General features: G+C 39.8%; 1 protein-coding gene across 5 annotated transcripts in view; it reads left to right on the top strand.

Annotated features, from left to right (window-relative positions):
• Positions 1-22,193, top strand: part of LOC132816685 (neutral amino acid uniporter 4-like) — a 197,838-nt gene that overhangs the window by 5,581 nt on the left and 170,064 nt on the right. For all 5 annotated transcript variants that reach the window (XM_060826546.1, XM_060826547.1, XM_060826545.1 and 2 more), the window contains exons 2-4: positions 8,084-8,207; positions 18,547-18,637; positions 22,105-22,193. In XM_060826546.1, coding sequence (XP_060682529.1) covers positions 8,084-8,207; positions 18,547-18,637; positions 22,105-22,193 — 304 coding nt within the window. The remainder of the gene's footprint in view (positions 1-8,083; positions 8,208-18,546; positions 18,638-22,104) is intronic.

The following is a 22,193-nucleotide window of genomic DNA, read 5'->3' as shown; positions in this document are numbered from 1 at the left end:
TCAGTGGGTCTGTATGGAATTTATATGTTGCATGAGGCTATGCGGGCAGTACAAAAGCAAAATACTGTGAATGCTGAAAATTAAGCAATACTCCTTTTATTCATTCCCAGTGATGTCCACATTCAATCTATACCAGCATTTATTGCCCTTCACTGAATTGCTTGCTGGGCCATTTTTAAAGGACGTATATGAGAGTTGACTGCCTTGCTTTGGGTCTGCAGTCACATACAAGCCAGACCAAATAAGGATGGCAGTTTTTCTTCCCTGAAGGACGTTAATTAACCAAATGGATTTTATGACAATGCACAATAGTTACCTTGTTGCCATTAGATGGGCTTGTAATTTCAGATTTTATTGAATTAAAATTTCAAGATTTTCTATTGATTATTTCAACCCATATCCCAACATCATGAGTCCTGATCTGTGATTACTCATGCAATGATGTTACCACAGTATACCCATCACTTGCTAAACACTGTCTGAACTTCCCATGTACATATGATTAGTTATCAGAAGTGTTCTTAATCTTGCAATCTGAACCAATAAGGTAAGTCGATATCGAGCTTGAGTAATACTGAAGCTTATAGATTCATCCACATTTACAGCACAAAAAGAGGTCATGCAGCTCATTGTGCCCATACTGGTCAACAAAGATTTGACTACACTTATCTAATTTTCTGGCTGTTGGCCCATAGCACTAGAGACTGTGTTAATGTATCATAGAATGCCTACAGTGCAATGAGAGGCATTTTGACCCATTGAGTCTGCACCTAACTTCCAAAGAGCATCCCAGCCAGACCCAGCATTCCCCACCTTAGCCGCATAAACACACATTCACCTTGGCTAATCCATCTATCTCTGCACATTCCTGGATACTATGGGCAATTTAGCATGGCCAATCCACCTAATTTCCTTTGGATTGATTAAAAATAACATGCAACGTCTTTGGATTGTGGGAAGAAACCGGAACATTTGGCAGAGCACCGTACAGACATGCCCGAGATTGAGGTTGAACCTACGTCCCTGGCACTGTGAGGTAACAGTGCTAACCACTGAGCCACCATGCTGCCCTAAAATGAATCTCTAAATACTGACATTTTCTGAGTGACTGAACTATCCTTTCAGGCAGAGAGTTCCAGATTCCCACTACACTCTTGTTGAAAACATTTCTCTTCAATTCTGCTATTAGCCTTCTACCTTCTTTGTTGAATCCATGCCCCCAATTATTGAAGTTTCCTGAAGAAGGGCTTATGCCCGAAACGTCGATTCTCCTGCTCCTTGGATGCTGCCTGACCTGCTGCAGCAACACGTTTTTCAGCTGTGATCTCCAGCATCTGCAGTCCTCACTTTCCCCCAATTATTGATCCTAATATGAATCGGAAAAATGCTTCCCTCTAGATCCTATATCCTCTTTATCTGTGTCTTATCATCTTATACATTTCTGTCAGGTCTCTTCTCAATCTTTGCTGCTCCAAGGCAAACAACTCAAGCCTATTCAATCTTTCCTCATAATTCAGACCCTCAAGTTTGGTCAGTATCTGAGTAAATCTCCTTTAACTCTTTCTTGTGCAGATTCAGCATTCCTACAGTGTGGTGACCAGAATTAAAAGTAGAATCTAGTGCCATTTGACCAGCTCTTTATGTAGTTTTAGACAAGTTTAGAGATTTAAAAAAACTGCAGATGCTAGATAGGCAAGAGGCTGTAAGCTGGCCTCTTTTATGTAGTTCTAGTGTGATGTCTGTGTTCTATGGCTTAGTTAATAAATGCAAATATCCCAGATGCCACCTTAACCACTTTATTTACCTGCCCTGCTACCTTCAGGAATCAATGAGAAAGTAGACCAAGGTCTCACTGAACTGCAGTAGTTTTTTGGATCCTATCATTTAGAGTGGGCTGTCTTGTTATGTTTGTCTTCCCGAAGTGCATTATCTCACACGTTTCTGAGTTGAATTCCATTTGCCATTGCTCTGTCCAACTGACCAGTCTATGGATATCCTTCTGCAGTTTATGGCTGTCCTTCTCAATATTTACTGCCTCCCAATGTTTGTGTCATCTGTAAACATCTTGACCCTATCCCCTACATTTAATTCCAAAATCAGTCATGTATACTGCAAACAGTAAGGATCCCAGCACTGAACCCTGCAAAACCCCACAAACATCTCTCTACCATCACCATTTACTTCCTGCCTCTTAATCAATTAGCTTGGATCCCATAGGCTTATTTTTTTGATTGGGCTATTATGAGGGACCTTAGCAAAAGACTTTCTGTGGTTCGTGTAGACCACATCAGATGCAATACCCTCAACTGTTCATTAAGTCCCCAAGATCTAGATTGACACCTCTGTCATCTGAAAATGGATAAAGAATAAGGAAGTTGCAGTCAATTTCGGTGTGGTTCCTGAAACACAGTAACACTGGTACATCAGCACTGGATTTGGTGTGCAACCAGTAGGTATAAAGAAGTGTGATATCTATCCACCAGATACTCACTAAAAACACTGAAAAAGCTAGGATTTATTTATGTAAAAGTCATTGAATTTTTAAACACCGTGTCATGTCTTACTGGCTACAAAACAAATTTATTGGTCTCTCTAAGTTTACCTGACATGAAGAAAAACTCAATCTTTTACATTTTAAGTATTATTGGAAATTCAGAACTTTTTCCTCACCTCTCTTCATCTCATCTTTCTTTCCCTCATTTTCAGTCATTGTACAAGATGTTGCATTAAGCATTCTAATTTTCACTTCTGGTTTAGATGTTTTGTGCTGAAGGGACGGTTTTTCAGTTGCAGAGGCATGCTATTTCTTTCCTTGGCTTACATGGGTCTCATCTTGTGTAGAGGGTTCTGAAATGCGTGGTATCCCGAAAGTAATAAGATGCTATGAAAAATCTCCGCTGACTTATAACTTGAATGCGAGATGAATGGTGTACTTTCATCACTTACCACAAAATGTCAGCGAAGATACTAGAATTGAAAGGCTGCCAAGTTTAAAAGGAACCATATGATAGGAATATTAAACCTGCTGAGTTCAGAACATGGAAATGAATACATCAATCAAGGATATCAATTGATTAGGAATACTGTAGTGCACAGAATGTGGTGTAGCCTGATGTCCCACAGATACCTGAGAAATGGATATTATTATGAAGGAGGGGCAGGCCTGGACATAGTTTTCGATTATGCGACCAGGGTTGAAGTATCAGTGGAGGAATGTTTTGCAGACAGCAATCATAACTCTGGTGGATTCAAGATTGTTATCAAAAAGGGCAAGAACGAGCTTGAACTCTAAGTTCTAAACTGGGGGAAGGTCAATTTTAATAAGATCAGATTTGGTCAGCGTATTCAAGAAGGAAATAGATAAAGAATAGAGCCAACATTTTCCTATAAAGAGTGAGTGGGACCAACAAATCCAGCAGACCCTGAATTTTGAGGGATATATAGGATTGAGAAAAAAAGATTTCTGGAGGGAAGCTTAAGGACTCAAGGAAGGGTTTGGAGGGATATGGGCTGGGTGCTGGCAGGTAAGACTAGATTGGATTGGGATATCTGGTCGGCATGGGCGGCTTGGACCGAAGGGTCTGTTTCCATGCTGTACTTCTCTACGATTCTATGACTCTAAAAGTATAGAATGTGCAAATGGAGATTTAAAAAGGAAATAGAGAAGGAACAAAGGTCACAAATGATAATGGCAGCTAAAATAAAGGAAAATCCCAGTGTATTTTACTAGTGCATGAAGGGTAAAAACATAACTAGAATGAATTAAAGTCCATTACAGACCACAAGGTAATTTACACATGAAGCTGTAGGGCATAAGAATGTTCTAAATGTACTTTGCGTCACTGTTCCGTAGTAAGAGGGACACTGGGTGTATGGAAATCAGTGAGAAGGAGTGATAATTTTTTTAAAAATTAGCTTAGATAGAGAGGAGATTCTGAGTGGTCTGGCAGGCTTAATATGAACCCTGGGTGAAATGTATCCTCGGGAAGAAATAGCATGGGTGCTGGCAATAATGTTTGGTTTCTCTTGGACCACAGGACTGAAGGAAAACCAGTGTGGTACTGTTATTCAACAAGGGAGCAAGGGATAGACCAGGCAAATACAGCCTAGTGCGTTTAACCTCAATAGTGAGGAAACAATTGGATGCAATTCTGGGGGACGGAATTAACCCTAATTTGGAGAGGCAGAGATTAATCAAGAACAGTCAGCAATGTTTTGTTAAGGGATCACACAACATCAGGTTATAGTTCAACTGGTTTAATTTGAAGTACTAGCTTTCAGGTGGTTGTGGAGCAGGATCTAAGAGAATTTACAGCAAAAGATCAGTATCATGTAATTGAAACAATATATTGAACAAAACAAGATTACTATGAAGTCTTTCATCTTTTAGAATGGGTTGCAGGTTTTGGTTCATTAATATGTAAATCCCAGAACTTCTGTTAAGTTACGTTCTCAAGATAACTTAAGATTTTAACAAAAAAAGACATCTTTGAGTGCATTAAAGGTGTGAGGTTAGAGCCTGTCTGTATCCCAGTCTTGGTTCTATTTTCAAAGTCGGAATTTATAAAATGTTATATGGATTGACTGCCTGCTGGTTGTGTACTTTTTGATCAAATTTAGAATGTATTTGCAAATACAATTCTATAAATGCAAATTCAACCCCTTGGCTTTTGTGTGTACATGTGTGAGAGGGAGTGAGACTGAGCACATATGAGAACCTTTGTGCTTGTGTGTGTGCATGCTTGGTAGAGTGTGTGCATGAGTATAACGGAGGAGAAGCCTGCAAGAGGGTGTATGAGAGAGGGTCTTCGTGATTGTCTAATGTGTAAGAGTGTGTGTGCTTGTGAGAGTGTATTGTGTAGTGGGGTCACCCGTAGTGTGACATGAACCTAAGCTTGAGGCCAGCCTCATGGGTAGTGAACTTGGCTATCAGCCTCTGCTTGGCCACTTTGCCTTGTTGCATATCCCGACGTCTGTCTTGGAGGATGGTCACCGAGGCCGAATGTCCCTGATGACTGAAGTGTTCCCCAACTGGGAGGGAACGCCCAGTCCACCCCAGTCCAAAACTGGTACCTCCAGATCATTGTTAAGGGCTGGTCATATTTGACCAACTTGTTTGAATTTTTCAAAGAGGTGACTAGGTGTGTAGAATGAGAACAATGAATTTAAAGTGGTCTATTTGAACTTAGCAAGGCTTTTGATAAAGTCACCCATGGGAGACTGATAGTGAAAATAAGAACCCATGAGATGAAAGAAATTTGTATAATTAGAATTGGCTGAGTGTTAGGAAGCAGTAGATGATGGCTGAGAGGTGTTTTTGTGACTGGAAGCCCATGTTCAGTGAGGTTTTTCTATCATTGCTGGGGCCCTTGCAATTTGTGTTAGGAGGTTGTCCAGTAGGTTTAAAGATGATATGAAAATTTTTCTGGTAGTAAAGACTGAGGAGGATAGCATTACATTCTAGGAAGATCGAGGCAGGTTGGTCAGCTGGTCAGGAGTTCAATCCATATAAATGTGAGATGACACATGGGCAGGACAAACAAGGCAAGGAAATACATGGTAAGCAATAGGACCTTGAGAAGCACTGAGGATCTTGGTAATGCATGTCCAACTGAGTCTTTCCATTGGCATAGCAGGCAAATGAAGTGGTTAAGAAGACTTATGGTATACTTGCTTTTATTAGCTGAGAAACAGAGTTTAAGAACAGGAAGATTATGCTGAAACTGTGTAAAACTGTACAAGTGACAGCTTGAGTACTGTGTGCAGTTCTGGAATCTACATTATAAAAGGGTTGTGATTACATGAAGAGGATGCAGAGTAGATTTAGCAGGATGTTGCCTGGGCTGGAGAATTTATTATGAAAAGTGATTAGATGGCCTGGGGTTGATCTCCTTGGATCTGAGGAGTCACGATCTAAAATATATAAAAATGTGAGGACCATAGTTGCGGTAGACAGGAAGAAAGGTGAAGGCATCAATGACCAGGGGCATAGGTCTACGGTAAGGGCCAGAGGTTTAGAGGGGATGTGAGGAAGTTTCTTCTCACTCAGAGGTTGGTGGGAATCTGGAGCTCACGGTGTATGGGTGACAGAGGCAGAAATCCTCATACTATTTAAAAAATATTTAGATGTACACTTGCTATGTCAAGGCAAACAGACTATGGACTGAGTGCTGGAAAATTAGATTAAAATAATTAAATGCTTGTTTTTGACCAATGCAGATTTGATGGAACAAGGGCTATTCTCTTTTTTATGATGCAAACAAATTATCACCCTACATTGCTTCTAAGTGTTTACACTTCATCTGTTTCATTAATGGCTTTTCAGGAAGGAGATCTGCTGTACTTGTCTACATGTATGCATGTGCATCCAGAGTTTCAGCCATGAATTTGAATCTTAAAATAAATTTAAACTTAGAGGGAATGAAGGATAGAAACTGGCAAGGATTGCATTGGAAGTGTAATAGAGAGGTAACAGATAGTGTGGTGAGTATTTCAGCAGCAGATGAACATTTTTACAGAGGTGAACATGAGTATTTTTGGTGATGGTGCAAATATTTGGTTAGAAACTAATTTTGGGCTCAAGTATGACACTAGATTGTGAACAACCTGATTGAGATTCTCACAATTGCCAGCAACAGAGTTGAAGTTTGTAGTGTGGACTGAAAACAACAGCTGTTTAGATGGGGCTAATTTCTGCTTGTCACAATCTGAAGGTCAAATAAGCAATTAGTTAATTTGGTACAAGTGGACTACTTGAGAAAGGTGGTCATATGGAAGGGAACTACAATGCAGATTCAATTCTGATTTCAATGATATTGCTGAAGGAAAGAATGCAAGACCAGTAGAAGGTTATAGGTAGGAACTTTGGGTATGAGGTAATAGTGTAAGAATGTGAAAAAAACCTGTAGCAGATAATTTCTCTGGCAATGCTTAGATAAATAAGAATAGTACTAGGTGAGTGCAAATGGACATTGAAATAATGACATAAGAGGAGGCTGATCAACTGTGTCAAAGGCTGCCGACAGATTTAGTAGGGTTTGTGGGATAAATGACCTTTGTCACAATCACGTAGGGTGTCATTTGTGACTTTGACCTATTTGGTACTGAGGCAGCGTTCAGACCTGACTAATTGACTGTGATTAACTAAAAAGTAATTTGTGTTATATGACTGTCTTCCACTCGCTGCATTTGTTGGAAGGAATTGCACTGCTTTAAAAGTGGTTCTAATTTGGATGCATGAATTTTGTTTACCATATTTAATAGTAATTCTCAAATACTGCTACACATCGCTATACAGCGAACATTCTTTAAAGTCCTGCCATTAGCTGGATTCTGCCTCCAACTCATTTGCTGGGACAGTGGTGTCAACAAAAGGATAGAATTACCATGATGATGAATGATTACTCTGTCTCTGTATACCAAGAAATGGTATATTTACGGATATATGGCATGATCAATTGTACAGATCATCAAAATATCAAAGTTTCCAAAGCTACATTTAGCATGGCTTTTAAATATTTCCATGTTCTTACGTTTCCTAATATGCATGTAAAGGTATTGCTCTTGGGGGAATTCCCAATTTTATAACTGTATTCTTTTTTAAAGAAAGAGTGATTTTCCTTGAATTTTTTTGCACAATCACAAACCTTCATTAACATTTTTGTTTTAATGGATTGTGAAGTAATGGTATTTTTTACTGTTCGAAACTTAATTGACATTTTTTATCCTTGATTCCAACTGATGAATGACATTCTCCTGCAAGTGCACCAGTATTAGCTGTTCTGATCTCAGTAGGTGCTGCTTGACCAGCTGCATATTTCTAGTATTTTCTGCACTTATTTTAACTTTCCAGTTTCTGCAGGTTTTAGTGTTCATTAGTGTACAATTAATTCTTTCTGAATAAGTTTCACATGTCTGTAGGAATAGAAATTTTATGGGTTAAAGTAAATGGATTTCAAGTTCTTTTCCAATTCTATTACTGGTCATGTTGCTTTCTTAAAATGTGTGCAACGCATGAATCCAGATTAATCAAAGAATACTGTAATAATGAAGATCCAAAAATAATTGTGTATTGCTTTTATAGACATGGACGTTATGAAACCTCTAATTGAAGTGACTCATAGTTCCGAAGGTGTATCAGATGAAGAACAAGAACCTGAATTAACAGACTTACAATTACGACAACCTGCTGATGAAGAGGGAATTTCGTAAGTGTTTGTTATCTTAAAATTAGATTAATGTTTTATGTTTTCATGAAACTTTTTTATGAACTCTTCTCATCTTTTCAAAAACATTTAATTTGCTTCTAGTTATTATACCAAATTAACTTGTTAGGTCAGAACAATGACATATCATGCAGTTGTCAGGACTTGATGGCACCTATCTCAGGATACTGACGGAAGCAAGAGATGAGATTGCTGTGGCCTTGACAGATATCCTTGTATGCAGTTTAACCACAAGCACCCTCCCAGATGACTGCATATTAGCTAACATTGTTGCTCCTTTGTTTAAGCAGGGCATCAGGGGTAATCTAGGAAATATTTGGTCACTGAGCCTTGCATTAATGTTAGGAAAATTATAGGAGAAGATCCTTAGGGACCGGATTTACTCACATTTGGAAAATAATTGATTTGTTAGGGAAAGTCAGCATGGCTTGTCTCACACATTCGATTGAGTTTTTGGAGGAAGTGACAAAAGTGATTGATGAAGGTAGGGCAGTGGATGTTGTCTACGTGGACTTTACTTAAGCATTTGACAAGGTGCCACTCAGTAGGCTGGTCCAGAAGGTTACATTATGTGGGATCCCAGATGAATTGGTTAGTTGTGTATAAATTTGGCTTGGTCATTGAAGAAAGGCTGGTTGTGGAAGGGTGTTTTTCTGAGTGTAGGTCTGTGACTATTGGTTCTCCACACGGATCAGTGCTGGAGCTCTGTTGTTGTTTATAATGTTTTGGATGGAAATGTATGTGGTCTGATTATTAATCTTGCAGACAATATGAAAATTAGAGTTGTCAAAACGTATGGCAGGATATAGTCAGTTGGAAAGTTGGGCAGAAAATTGGAAGATGGAGTTTAATCTGTACAAATATGAGGTGATGCATTTTGGGAGGTCAATTGCAACAGGACAATATATAGAAATGGCAGAATTCTCAGGAGCATTGACAAACAGAGGGATCTTGTGCAAGTTCGTAGCTCTTTTTAGTGACAACACGAGGATAAGGTGGTAAAGAAAATATACTGCATGCTTACCTTCATCGGTCGGGGCATGAATTTAAAAGTTGGCAAGTCATGTTGCAACTGTATAAATGGGCGGCACGATGGCTCAGTGGTTAGCACTGCTGCCTCACAGGGCCAGGGACCCAGGTTTGATTCCAGCCTTGGACGACTGTCTGTGTGAATTTGCGCATTCTCTGAGTGTTCCGGTTTCCTCTCATACTCCTAAGATGTGCAAGTCAGGTGAATTGGCCATGTTAAATTACCCATAGTCTTCGGTGCATCAGTCAGAGGGAAATGGGTGGGTTACTCTTCAGAGGGTCGGTGTGGACTAGTTGAGCTGAAGGGCCTATTCCCACACTGTTGGGAATCTAATCTAATCTAAAAAACTTTAGGTGTCCACATAGGAGACATTGGACAAACTTGGATTGTGTTCATTAGAGCATCAGACTGTGAGGAGCAACTTGGTGGCAGTATATAAAATTATGAGGGGCATACATAAGGTAGATATTTGGAATCTTTCTCCTCGGGTGGAAGTGTCAAATACTAAGGTGCATAGGTTTAAGGTGAGGGGGCAAAGTTGAAAGGAGATGTGCAAAGCAAGTTTTTTTACACAGAGGGCAGCAGGTGCCTGGATCGCGCTGACAGGGGAGGTGGTAGAAGCAGACATGATAACACCATTTAAGAGGTATTAGACAGAAGTACAGACAGGAAGGGATTAGAGAGATACAGACCTTGTAGGTGTGATTAATTTAGAATGGCACCATGGTCAGTACAATTCTAAGTTTAGCAATAAATGTCAAAATTCCATTTGCCCTCTTCATTAACTGAACAAGGGTACTCCGATCCCTTTGCACCAAAACTATGCTGTAACTTTTTTATAGTCAATGGAACTTCATCCTATAATGTTTAAGGAAGTAGCAGTTGAGATAATAGACAAATTAGTGGTTATTCTGCACAACTCTATAGATGCTAGAAAGGTTTCTACTAACTGGAAAGTATCAAATGTTACCTCACGATTTAAAAAGGAATTGGGAGATTGGAGAACTCTCCACCTCTTAGCATTATTAAGTACACGATAAATGAACATTTAGAAAATCAGAGCAAAATTAGTTTAAGCCAACATAGATTGGGGTGGCATGTTGACTCAATGGTTAGCACAGGGAGAAAGTGAGGTCTGCAGATGCTGGAGATCAGAGCTGAAAATGTGTTGCTGGAAAAGCGCAGCAGGTCAGACGGCATCCAAGGAACAGGAGATTCGACATTTCGGGCATAAGCCCTTCTTCAGGAGAAGGGCTTATGCCCGAAATGTCGAATCTCCTGCTCCTTGGATACCGCCTGACCTACTGCGCTTTTCCAGCAACATATTTTCAGCTCATCAATGGTTAGCACTGCAACCTCACAGCACTAGGGACCTGGGTTCGATTACAACCTTGGGCGACTGTCTGTGTGGAGTTTGCATATTCTCCCCGTGTCTGCATGGGTTTCCTCTGGATGCTCTGGTTTTCTCCCACAGTCTAAAGATGTGCGAGTTAGGTGAGTTGGCCATGCTAAATTGCCCATAGTGTTTAGGGATGTGTAGGTGGGTGCATTAGTCAAGCGAAATGTAAAAAGTAACAGGGTAGGGGTATGGGTCAGGGTGGGATACTCTTGGAGGGACGGTATGGACTTTTTGGGCCAAATGGCCTGTTTCCACAGTGTAGGGATTCTATGATTTATAAAAGGATGATCATATTTTATAAACTTGTTGGAGTTTTGAGGATATTGCTTATACTGTGGACAGTGGAAAACTAATGGGTGAAGTATATTTGGATTTTCAAAACACCTTTAGTTAGATCCCTCACAGAGTTGCAGTGAATGAAACTGGAACACATTAAGGAATATGTTAATAGAGATTGAGAAATAGAGTAGGAATAAATAGATCATTCTCAAGATGTGAGGATGTTATTAATGAGTTGCTACAATGGTCAGTGTTTGGTCCACAACTCTTCACAATCTACATAAATGATTTGTATGGGGAGATCCGTTTTAATATTTCCAGATTTGTTGATGACACCAAATTGAGTGTGTACTTGGGTTGTGAGGAGGGGACACAAGGGGTTTGAGAACTTGAACAAGCGAAGTGAATAGGCTAGAATTTGGCAGATAGATTGTAATATGTACAGCTGAACAGTCCTTGAATGGTGAGAGGTTGGTAACTGTATGGGTGTCTATAATAGTCATGGTGTTCTTTTCCATGAGTCACTAAAAGCTGGCATGCAGGTGCAGAAAGCATTTTGAAAGGCAAATTCAATCTAAGCATATTTGAGTTCAGAAGTGAAAGTGGGTTGCTGCAGTTATATGCAGCCTTGATGATCACCTGGAGTATTTTGTACAATTCTGCTCTCCTTCCTAAGTAAAAATATGTCAGAATGCATTATTAAGTACATGATAAATGAACATTTAGAAAATCAGAGCAAAATTAGTTTAAGCCAACATAGATTGGGGTGGCATGTTGACTCAATGGTTAGCACTGCAACCTCACAGCACTAGGTATCTGGGTTCAATTCCACCCTTGGGCGACTGTCTGTCTGTGTGGAGTTTGCATATTCTCCCTGTGTCTGCATGTCGTAGAGGAGTAGTTTAAAATTTAACCAGATTAATAATTGGGATGATGGTGTATTCTTATGAGGAGAGATTGAGGTTACTGAGCCTGTATTCCTGAGTGCCTCTCATTTTTTGAATAATCTCAATAAATGTCATCACACAGGATGTCAGTGTGGGTAGGGATAGGATGTTTCCTTGGCTGGTTACTGAAGAACCAGGGATGTAGTCTTAAATGGCCTGCACCTTAACCTGAGATTTGAGTTGAAAGGAATTTCTTCACTCAGTAAATCTTTAGAAGTGTCTACCGCAGAGAATTGTGGAAACTGAATTATTGAACATGTTCAAGACTGAAGTCAATATGTCTCTGATGAATTGTGATATTATGGGAAATGGAAATAATGCATTTTTTCTGGTCAATGTTTCTTGTCATCCAGGGTTCCCTATTCGTGTGAACCTTGCCTTTCACCCTCACAGCAGCATATAGACCTTTGTGCTCTGGCTATATCACTTTTAAAGACCTCCCACTTGCCAGAGGTCCCTTTGCCTGGAAACACATTATTCCAGTCAACCCCTGCAAGCTCCTGTCTAATTACATAAATTGATCTGTGATTTGTACAAGAGTACAGTAAGCATGACTTTTAAGATTTTCAAATGATTACTAAATGAGTGGAAAGAAAAATAATGAGGGAGTACAGATGCAGATTCAGAAGGGTTTGAATTTATTGGGTCACAATCAATATATCACAGATCTAAATCATTTTGCATGTATATTTAAAAGAAAATGAAATACATGTTAAGTAGATTGCTACCGAAGTTTGTTAACTTTTTATGGAGGGGACAGTGAAAAGGATTTCAAGACATGTATAGCTGGAGGGGTCATCAGGCCCAATATGAATTGATTAGGTAAGGACAATGACTGCAGATGCTAGAAACTAGATTCTGGATTAGAGTGGTGCTGGAAAAGCACAGCAGTTGAGGCAGCATCTAAGGAGCAGAAAAATCGACGTTTCGGGCAAAAGCCGTTCATCAGGAATACAAGCAGAGTGCCTGAAGGGCACTTTCTCCCCACCCCACCCTCCTCTCATTTATCTCTCCCATCATGCCCATGACCTGTCCTAACTGCCTATCTTCTTTTCCACCTATCCATTCCACCCTCCTCTCTGACCTATCACCTTCATCTGATCCCCATCCACCCATTGTACTCTTTTCTACCTTCCCTCACCCTCCTCCCTGACCTATCACCTTTGTCCCCACCCCACTCACCTATTGTACTCTATGCTACTTTCTTCCTACCCTCCTCTCATTTATCTCTCCACCCTTCAGGCACTCTGCCTGTATTCCTGATGAAGGGCTTTTGCCCGAAACGTCAATTTTCCTGCTCCTCAGATGCTGCCTCAACTGCTGTGCTTTTCCAGCACCACTCTAATCAAACAATTGATGTCCGTTTGTGGAATTTTTGCTAATGCTTTATCCTTACACAGTCACCCAAAAGGGTGAGGGGGGGATTACGTAGTTAATGGAAAATTTACTTTTTGAACCAGGTTTTGAAACATTGTATTCAATTTTATGGCGAGCATCTTGAGGGTGGAAGCTCAGCCTTTGAATATTTTTAAAACAAAGAGAGATGGGTGAGGGAATGAAAGGTTATTGGGTGTAGACAGGAATGTGAAGTAAGGTAATCAGCTTTGATCTCTTTGAATGTCAGAAGTGTTTCAAGAAGGTAGATGGCCTCTCCTGCTCCCAATTCATATTTTTATGTACAATTCTAAAAACTAAAAAATGAGACAAATCTTGAAAGTGGAACAGCTAAATATGTGACAGATGAAATTTATTTTAGAGAAGTGCAAGATATTTGAATGTGAACATAGGAAGTATAGTTAATAAGTTTGCAGATGATGCCAAAACTTGAGATATAATGGGCAGTGAAGGTTATCTTAGAGTACACTGGGATCTTGATCAGATGGGACAATAGGACGAGGAGTGGCAGATGGAATTTAAGTAAGATAAATGTGGAGTGCTGCATTTTGGAAAAACAAATCAGAGCAGGACTTATACGCTTAATGGTAAAGTTCTGGAGAGTTTTGCTGAACAAAGAGACCCTGGAGTGCATGTTCATAGCTCCTTGAAAGTGGAGTCACAGGTAGGTAGGATAATGAAGAAGGCGTTTGGTATGCTTTCCTTTATTGGTCAGAGTATTGAGTACAGGAGATGGGAGGTCATGTTGCGGCTGTACAGGACATTGGTTAGGTCGCTTTTGGAATATTGCGTGCAATTCTGGTCTCCTTCCTATCGGAAAGATGTTATGAAACTTGAAAAGGTTCAGAAAAGCCTTCCAAGGATGTTGCCAGGGTTGGAGGATTTGAGCTGCAAGGAAAAGCTGAATAGGTGTTGCTGTTTTCCCTGGAGCATTGGAGGCTGAGGGGTGACCTTATTTATGAGGGGCATGGATAGGATAAATAGACGAAAAGGATCTTTTCCCTGTGGTGGGGGAGTCCAGAACTAGAGGGCATAGTTTAAGGTGAGAGGGGATAAGTTTAACTAGGACTTAAGGGGCAACATTTTCACACACGGGTTGGTGCATGTATGGAATGCTGGAGGAAGTGGTGGAGGCTGGTACAATTACAATATTTAAAGACATTTAGATGGGTATATGAATAGGAAGGGTTTAGAGGGATATGGGCCAAGCGCTGGCGAATGGGACTAGAATAGGTTAGGATATCTGGTCAACATAGACAAGTTGGACCGAAGGGTCTATGTCCGTGCAGTACATCTCTATGGTATGTATTGACAATAAGAATAAAAAGAGCTAATATAAAACAAAGCGACATTTATAAGTGGGAGGAGTGGAGGTGCTGCAAGTACAGAGAATTCTGGGATTATATGTGTGCACAATGTTGAGAAATTTTAAAAAATGCATGTATGTTTCTGGGCTTAATAAGTTAAGGCCTCAAGTACAGAATTAAGGAATTTATGGTGAATTTTTGAAATACAGATTCTGCCTCAAGTTATGTGCTATGACTAATTCAGGGCAGTGCATGTTAAGAAGCATGTTAAGGCTTTGGAGTGCAGGGAAATTTAGGAGAATAAATCCAGAGATGAAGCACTTCAGTTGTGTTGATAGATTGGAGAAGCTGATAATTTTTTTTAAAAACAAGGTTGAAATACAGTGTGCTGTAATGATTCTGATTCTTTGGTCTAATGACAAAGTACTCTGCTGCTTTCTGGCTGTGTGAGCAGGTCATTTGAAGAAATATAGGCTGTTAGTTTTGGCAAAGAGCTTGGTTTTCAAACAAAGTTGAGGGCAGTCTTTGGCTGGAGTTTAAAGTAGTTTGCAAGAGAATAGTTGGAAATGATATGTTGGGGATAGGTACTGCGAGTTTCTTTTGTTGAAATGATTCAGGAATAGCCATCATCTTCACTAGGACCTTACCAGTGACACATACATCCTTAAAATTGACAATAAAGATATGTGTTGAATTTTGAATTTGATCAAAACTATGTATTTTGTTTACCTGCAGTGATAACTCAATGTCTTATATCTAATCTAATCACACTGTTTATTTACAATGCAATTATTTGACTAATATAAAGTACTACTCTGAAGGCTTCTTTTAAAAAAAAATCTGGCTTACAATGTTGGATTTTTCTGGTACACCCTGATATGCAGATAGTTAATGACAGCGATTGGTGCTATTGTACCCAAAAGAAGGTTCTAAATGTGGAACAGGCAGTTTGCGATGTGCATATTGACTGCCATATTTGCTTATGTATGTGCTACATAATGTAAGATTTGTGAAGTTTATGTATTTTAAAATCATTTATTTTTGAGGTCAGATTTTTGACTATTGGCATATTAATTTTGTGTCTGAAACCATTTTATGATTTCTGCAGCCATGTTGTTTCCTTTAAAGAACAGCATGTGAGAAAGAAGGTAGTGAGTTTTTGTTTATATTGAGGGAGTTTGTGAGTTTTAAAAAACAGTGTACAATATTAAGCATTTAAATAGAAAATTGTGGAATTATTTTTGGGCTTAGCGAAAACATCCAGATATTTGGGGAAAATCAAGTTTTTCTTGGTTTCAGTTTGGGTAGATCTGTGGATTTCTTAGCTGAAGCCTAATGTGCAAAGCAGTTACTCTTGTGAAAGGAAAAAAAAAGTCAGACTTAAAACAAGTTATTTTGATGTAAGGTGTTTCATAAAAGTTCCAGATCAGACACGTATAGTTAAAATCCTGAAATGTTATTTGTCCTGAGAAAGTTTGAACTTAATTGGATGACAGGAGTGGTACCATGACTTAACTGGTTAGCACTGTTGGGAGAAAGTGAGGACTGCAGATGCTGGAGAGTCAGAGTCACAAAGTATGGTGCTGGAAAAGCACAGCAGGTCAGGCAGCATCCGAGGAGCAGGAGAGTCAACGTTTTGGGCATAAACCCTTCATCAGGAATGTGGGGATGAGGAGGGGGCTGAGAGATAAATAGGAGAGTCAAGTGGGGCTGGGTGAAGGTAGCTGGGAAAGCAATAGGTAGATGCAGGTGGACGATGATTGTGATAGGTCAGTGGGGAGGATGATGCGGACAAGTGGCAAGGAAGATGGACAGGTGGGACAGGTCAAGAGGGCGGTGCCGAGTTGGATCTGGGATGAGGTGGGGAGGAGAGGAGATTTGGAAACTAGTGAAGTGGATGTTGATGCCGTATGGTTGAAGGGTCCCAAGGCGGAAGTTAAGATGTTCTTCCTCCAGACGTTGGAAGCTTGGATTTGGCAGCAGAGTAGACCCAGGACTTGCATGACGTTGGTGGAGTGGGAGGGGTAGTTGAAGTGGTCGGCGACAAGGTAGTGGGATTTTTAGGTGCGTGTGTTCCAGAGATGTTCTCTGAGGTGCTCTGTGAGTTGCCATTCTGCCTCCCTGATGTAGAGGAGACCACATCAAGGGCAATGGCCGCTGTAGATGAGGTGTGTGGATGTACAGGAAAACCTGTGCCTGATGTGAAAAGATCCTTTGGGGCCTTGGACAGAGGTGAAGAGTGCAAGTGTGGATGCAGCTTTTACACCATTTCCAGCGGCAAGGCAAGGTGCCAGGTGTGGAGGATGTGGTGGTGGGGTCCGTGGACTTAATGAGGGAGTCACGGCAGGAATGGTCTGTGTGGAATGCACATAGGAGTGGAGAGGGAAATATGTCCCTGGTGATGGTGCCTGATTAAAGGTGGTGTAAACGGCAGAGGATAAAGCACTATACCTGGAGATTATTGGTGTGGAAGGTGAGGACCAGGGTGCTTCTATACTCCTTGCGGTTGGAGGGGTGGGGTTTAAGGGTGGCGATGTGGGAAATGGATAAGATGGGCTGGAGGGCATTGTTGATCATGTAGGAGGAGAAATTGCGGTCCTGGAAATAGGAGGTCATCTCCAATGTCTTAGAGTGGAATTGCTCCTCCAGGGAGCAGATACGGCGGAGGCGAAGGAATTGGGAGTAAGGGATCACGTTTTTATGGGGCGGGGGTAGATCAGGTTGCTATGGGAGTTGGTGGATTTGAAATAGATGTTCTTGTTGAGTCGGTCGCTGCAGATGGAGATGGAGAGGTCCAGGAAGGGAAGGGAGGCGCCTGAGTTGGTCCAGGTGAACATAAGGCCAGATGCAAAGTATTAGTATAGTTGTTCAACTTCCTCATGCTGCCTCACGTTGCCAGGACTCATGTTTGATTCAAGCCTTGAGTGACCATGGAATTTTTATGTTCTCCCCATGCTGGTGTGGGCTTTTGCCAGGTGCTCTGGTTTCTTTCCAGAGTCCAAACGTTAGGTGAACTGGCCATGGTGAATTGCCCTGTAAGTGTAGAAGGATATGTATGTTAGCCGGTGTAAATGCAGGAGTTACTGGGAAAAGGTGGGATTCTATTTGGAGGGCCATTGCCAACTGGATGGGCTGAATGGACTCTTTCTGCACTGTAGTGATTTCAGATGCAATGATTCTATGAATCAAGGAAGACGCAATCAAATCCTCATGACTGGGAATTGAAGCTACAGCTAAGTCAAATTATGTGGGACAGACAAGAGATTTCTCAGTGGTGTTTGAGTTGGGATGCTGTTGGGATTAATGTGATTGTATTTTACTTTGTATTTCAAAATCTTTAAACTTAAATTTTACCTTCATTGGCATAATCAAACTGTTCTGTAAGAGTTCTGAAGGAAGGTCGCAGGACCTAGAATATTGACTCTGGTTTCTCTGCAGAGATACTGCCAGATCTGCTCAATTTCTCGAGTTATTTCTGTTTTTGATTCTGTCTTATTGTTAAGCCCAAATCTTTAGCATTGCCAGTTTGTCTTTCAGTGAAAGTCTACCTCCGTAACACCAAAATATGATCTCTTAAGCCAGATTTGAGTCTGGAATCTGAGTTGCCCATATTAACATGGGCTAGGATCATACTAACTTGTTTCTATTCAATAATCCTTTGACCTTACTGGTTTTCGACATGCCCTGAGATTCATAAACAGCGTTGTACAAATGAGTCTTTTTTTTAACGTTAAATTTAATATTTTGTTGACTGTGTAGTCCTTTCTTTCCAAAATATTCTTTCTACAGAGGTGTCTTCTTTGATACTAAGTTAGTACCATCTTGCCAAGATCTCAGTTAATAATTCAATTAAATCTTAACTTTTTAATGGAAAAAAGAAGCTGAATTTTGATATTACTGAAATAATAAAGCAGAAGATAATCTGAGTTTATTTGACAATCTTATGCCCTTTATATTTTTGCAGGTTTACCCAGACATTGATTCATTTGTTGAAAGGAAACATTGGAACTGGGCTTCTAGGTTTGCCACTTGCAGTCAAAAATGCAGGTCTTTTGGTAAGAGCTAATTTGCATTATTTAAAAGGGCAGGTCTGTTTGAGAGTTGTTTTTAAAGCTGAGAAAGTTCCAGAAAATTATTTTTCTTTAATGTTGTTATTTGCATATGGCAAATGAAGTATTAGTAGGGTTCATATTTTCATGGTGCTCTTCGAGGCAGATAATTAGCATTTCCAAATACTTGTATGCTTAAGACTTCTTTGTCCAATAGTTGTCTATATTTTGCATATGTGCATCTTTTTATGAAATGATGAATCTTGTCTAAATTGCACAACTGAAAAGATTGCTGGAGCTTGCCAAGAAATGATCAAGAACTATTGTAGTGACACTCATTTAAAGGTGATATATTTTAAATAATTGCTCAGTCATGTTGACAGTAAGGCAAAAGTGAGGACGCTATAGTGTTATTTGATAGATACTTGGTTCAATGATATTTCCTGGGAACCAGCTTTGTTTTCCAACACTCAGGCCACCCTTATCTCACTAATTGAGTCTTTGGACCTGCACCTCAAGGTCAGTTAGGATGAACAGTAATACCTTATCTAGTCTAGTTATTTCTATGCTGTTGAAGCAGACTATGCTGTCATTTATGGCAGACTTGAAACCCATTTTATGCAGCTTTTAGCAGAATTGTCAATTTGCAGCCGAGAAACCATTTTGTCATATTATTTGCATTGAGAAGCCATTTTATTGTCACCTAAGTTATTAAGGGCATGTGTTAAGTGTTTGTTTCTGACAGCAACTAGTTATCTCAACCTGTTTTCAGGCTTCAGATCCTCACAGGTAATGTTCTGGGGACCCGGCTTCAAAACCTGGCATAACAGATGGTGCACTTTGACTTCAGTAAAAATTCTGGAATGAAGAGTCAAATAATGGCCACAAATCCATTGCCAGTTGTCAGAAAAAATTCAGCTGGTTCACCTTCACGGAAGGAAACTGCCACCTTTACCTGATCTGGCATGCATCCGACTCTAGATCCATAGCAACGGTTGACCCTTCACTGCCCTCTGGGAAACTGCGGATAGGCAATAAATACTGGCCTACCCAGCAATGTCCCCATCTGGTGAATGAATAAATTTAAAAGATACTTTTCGCTACAGCTAGTTTCAAGTTCATTCCTCTCTTTCACTTCCTGATTTTCAAGAATCTTCTGTGAACGCAGAAATAAAATACTTGATCAAAATCTGTAGCATTTCTTTGTTATCCTTTTTTATTTTCTTGAGTATTCTCTGGAGAGGACCTCAAAAGGTATCCGTTTCAATGTGCTGGTGTGATGCCAGGTATGCAGGCTGAGACATATGATAGGCGAGCTATATCAGGCCACCTGTCCATGTGACTCAGCTGGAGGCTATGTGCCAACTGTGCACAACCAGCCTATACTTACAAACGTCTGAGTGCAATTTCCAACATTTAGTAAATAATCCTGCCTTTGCTAATAATTAAACCGTAAACCAATTTAAGATTCAGTTGGGTTGGTAATGTGATTTGTTTATTTGTGCTTGTAGCTACATGTTCACACAGGACCCTATTCTATGAAGGCAAAAATAATTCGGAATATAGATTATACAACTGTACAGCATAGTACAGGCCCTCTGGCCCTCGATGTTGTGCCGATCTTTTACTCTACTCTAAGATCAAACTAACCTACATACTCTTCATTGTACTATCATCCTTGTGTCCTATCCAAGAGTCACTTCAATGTCCCTAATGTATCTGACTCTACTACTACAAGTGGTAGTGTGTTCCACACACCCACCACTCTCTGTGTAGAGATCCTACCTCCGACATCTCCCCTAAACTTTCCTCCAGTCACCTTAAAATTACATCCATACCTTATACCTTTTTCATTGAAGAAAGGGGTATGGAAATGTTTAATTCCTGCTGGCTTCCCTGTGGCACTCCTTGACCAAATAATTTACCCATTCAGATTAAGTTTAATCAGTGAATTAAGGTTAACATTTAACAGTCCTTGTTGCATCTTCATGGCAAGTGTAGTTCAGCAATCACCAACCTCTTCTCATGCTGTACAAATTGATGTTCTTTTCCTGTGCTTAGTTTCTTTCACTCTAGTCCTGGATGACTGCAAGCCAAGAAGCTTTGACTTTGTGCCTCTTTCTTTGAAAATGTCTAGATTTTCGCCATTTAGCCAGCTTTATGCTCTGTTCTTTTTAAGTCCAAAGTGGATGATCTCTCAATTGCCTATGTTCGAAATAGCTTGCCTTAGTAATTTTACACTTGCATCTGCATTACTTTCATTGCCACCTAACTTTGTGTGATGAAAAATGAATTTGGATGAAGAAGAAAGCAAGATATCAAAGTCAGAAATAAATATTGTGCATAGCTGACACCCCAAAACAAATTCTTGTAGTACATCACTAGTCAAATCCTACCAATTAGTGCTTCCTGTCAAACCCTGTTCGGTCTCCTGCCAGTGAGTTAATTTGATAACCAGGTTAGTAATTTGTTACAACACCATGAACTTAACTTTCAGCTCACGGTCTGTTATGAGGAAGTTAAAAATCACAGAACACCAGGTTATACTCCCAACAGGAGTAATTTGGAAGCACTAGCTTTTGGAGTGCTGCTCCTTCATCAAGTGATTTTGGAGAATAAGATTGTAAAACACAGAATTTATAGCAAAAGTTTACAGTGTGATGTAACTGAAATTATACATTGAAAAATGGATTGTTTGTTATGTCTCTTTTAGAATGACCATGTTGGTTTCAGTTCTTTGATATATGAATCGCAAAACTTTTTTTAAAAGTTACATTCTCAAGTGGATTTTAACAATTGGTGTCATGTCGGCCCAGATAAGGTATTGAAGGTGTTAGCTCCCTGTGAGGCTGTCTGTTCCATAATGGTCAGGCTGAATTCCATTTTACTTTGCTCAAAAACTGCATGAATCAAAATAAGATTCTGTAAATCCGTTTTTTATAGATTAGAATTAGTCTGACACTGTAAACTTGTGCTATAAATTCTGTGTTTTACAACCTTATTCTCCACAATCACCCGATGAAGGAGCAGTTCTCTGAAAGCTAGTGCTTCCAAATAAACCTGTTGGACTATAACCTGGTGTTGTGTGATTTTTAACTTTGTACACCTCAGTCCACCACTGGGGTCTCCAAATCATTAATATGAGGAACTTTACATGGGTTTCCAGCAAGCATTTGTTAAATGATATCCAGAAACTCTCTAATCACCATCTTAATTACTTAATTACCTTAATTAATTACTATCGTCATAAAATTCAATCGTTTGTTAAGCAAATCCAGGTCTTTTTGATTTGCTGACATCTTACCTTTTAATCTATAACACTAATACTTCTTATTTGAGTTTGATTGCAACTTGAACTATATTGAAATTGAATAAAGATGATTTATAAGTTACAGAACAGATGAATTTGTGAATATATGAGATGATGATATTACAAATAGCTGTTAATAATATTGTGTATGTGTCTCTTTCAGCTAGGACCAGTCAGTCTTGTGCTCATGGGAATTGTGGCAATTCATTGTATGCATGTTGTAGTCCGCTGTAGTCATCACTTCTGTCAAAG

This window comes from Hemiscyllium ocellatum, chromosome 6, assembly GCF_020745735.1.
Source record: "Hemiscyllium ocellatum isolate sHemOce1 chromosome 6, sHemOce1.pat.X.cur, whole genome shotgun sequence".
Lineage (NCBI taxonomy): Eukaryota > Metazoa > Chordata > Chondrichthyes > Orectolobiformes > Hemiscylliidae > Hemiscyllium > Hemiscyllium ocellatum.
This window is presented reverse-complemented; position numbering and strand designations above follow the sequence as displayed.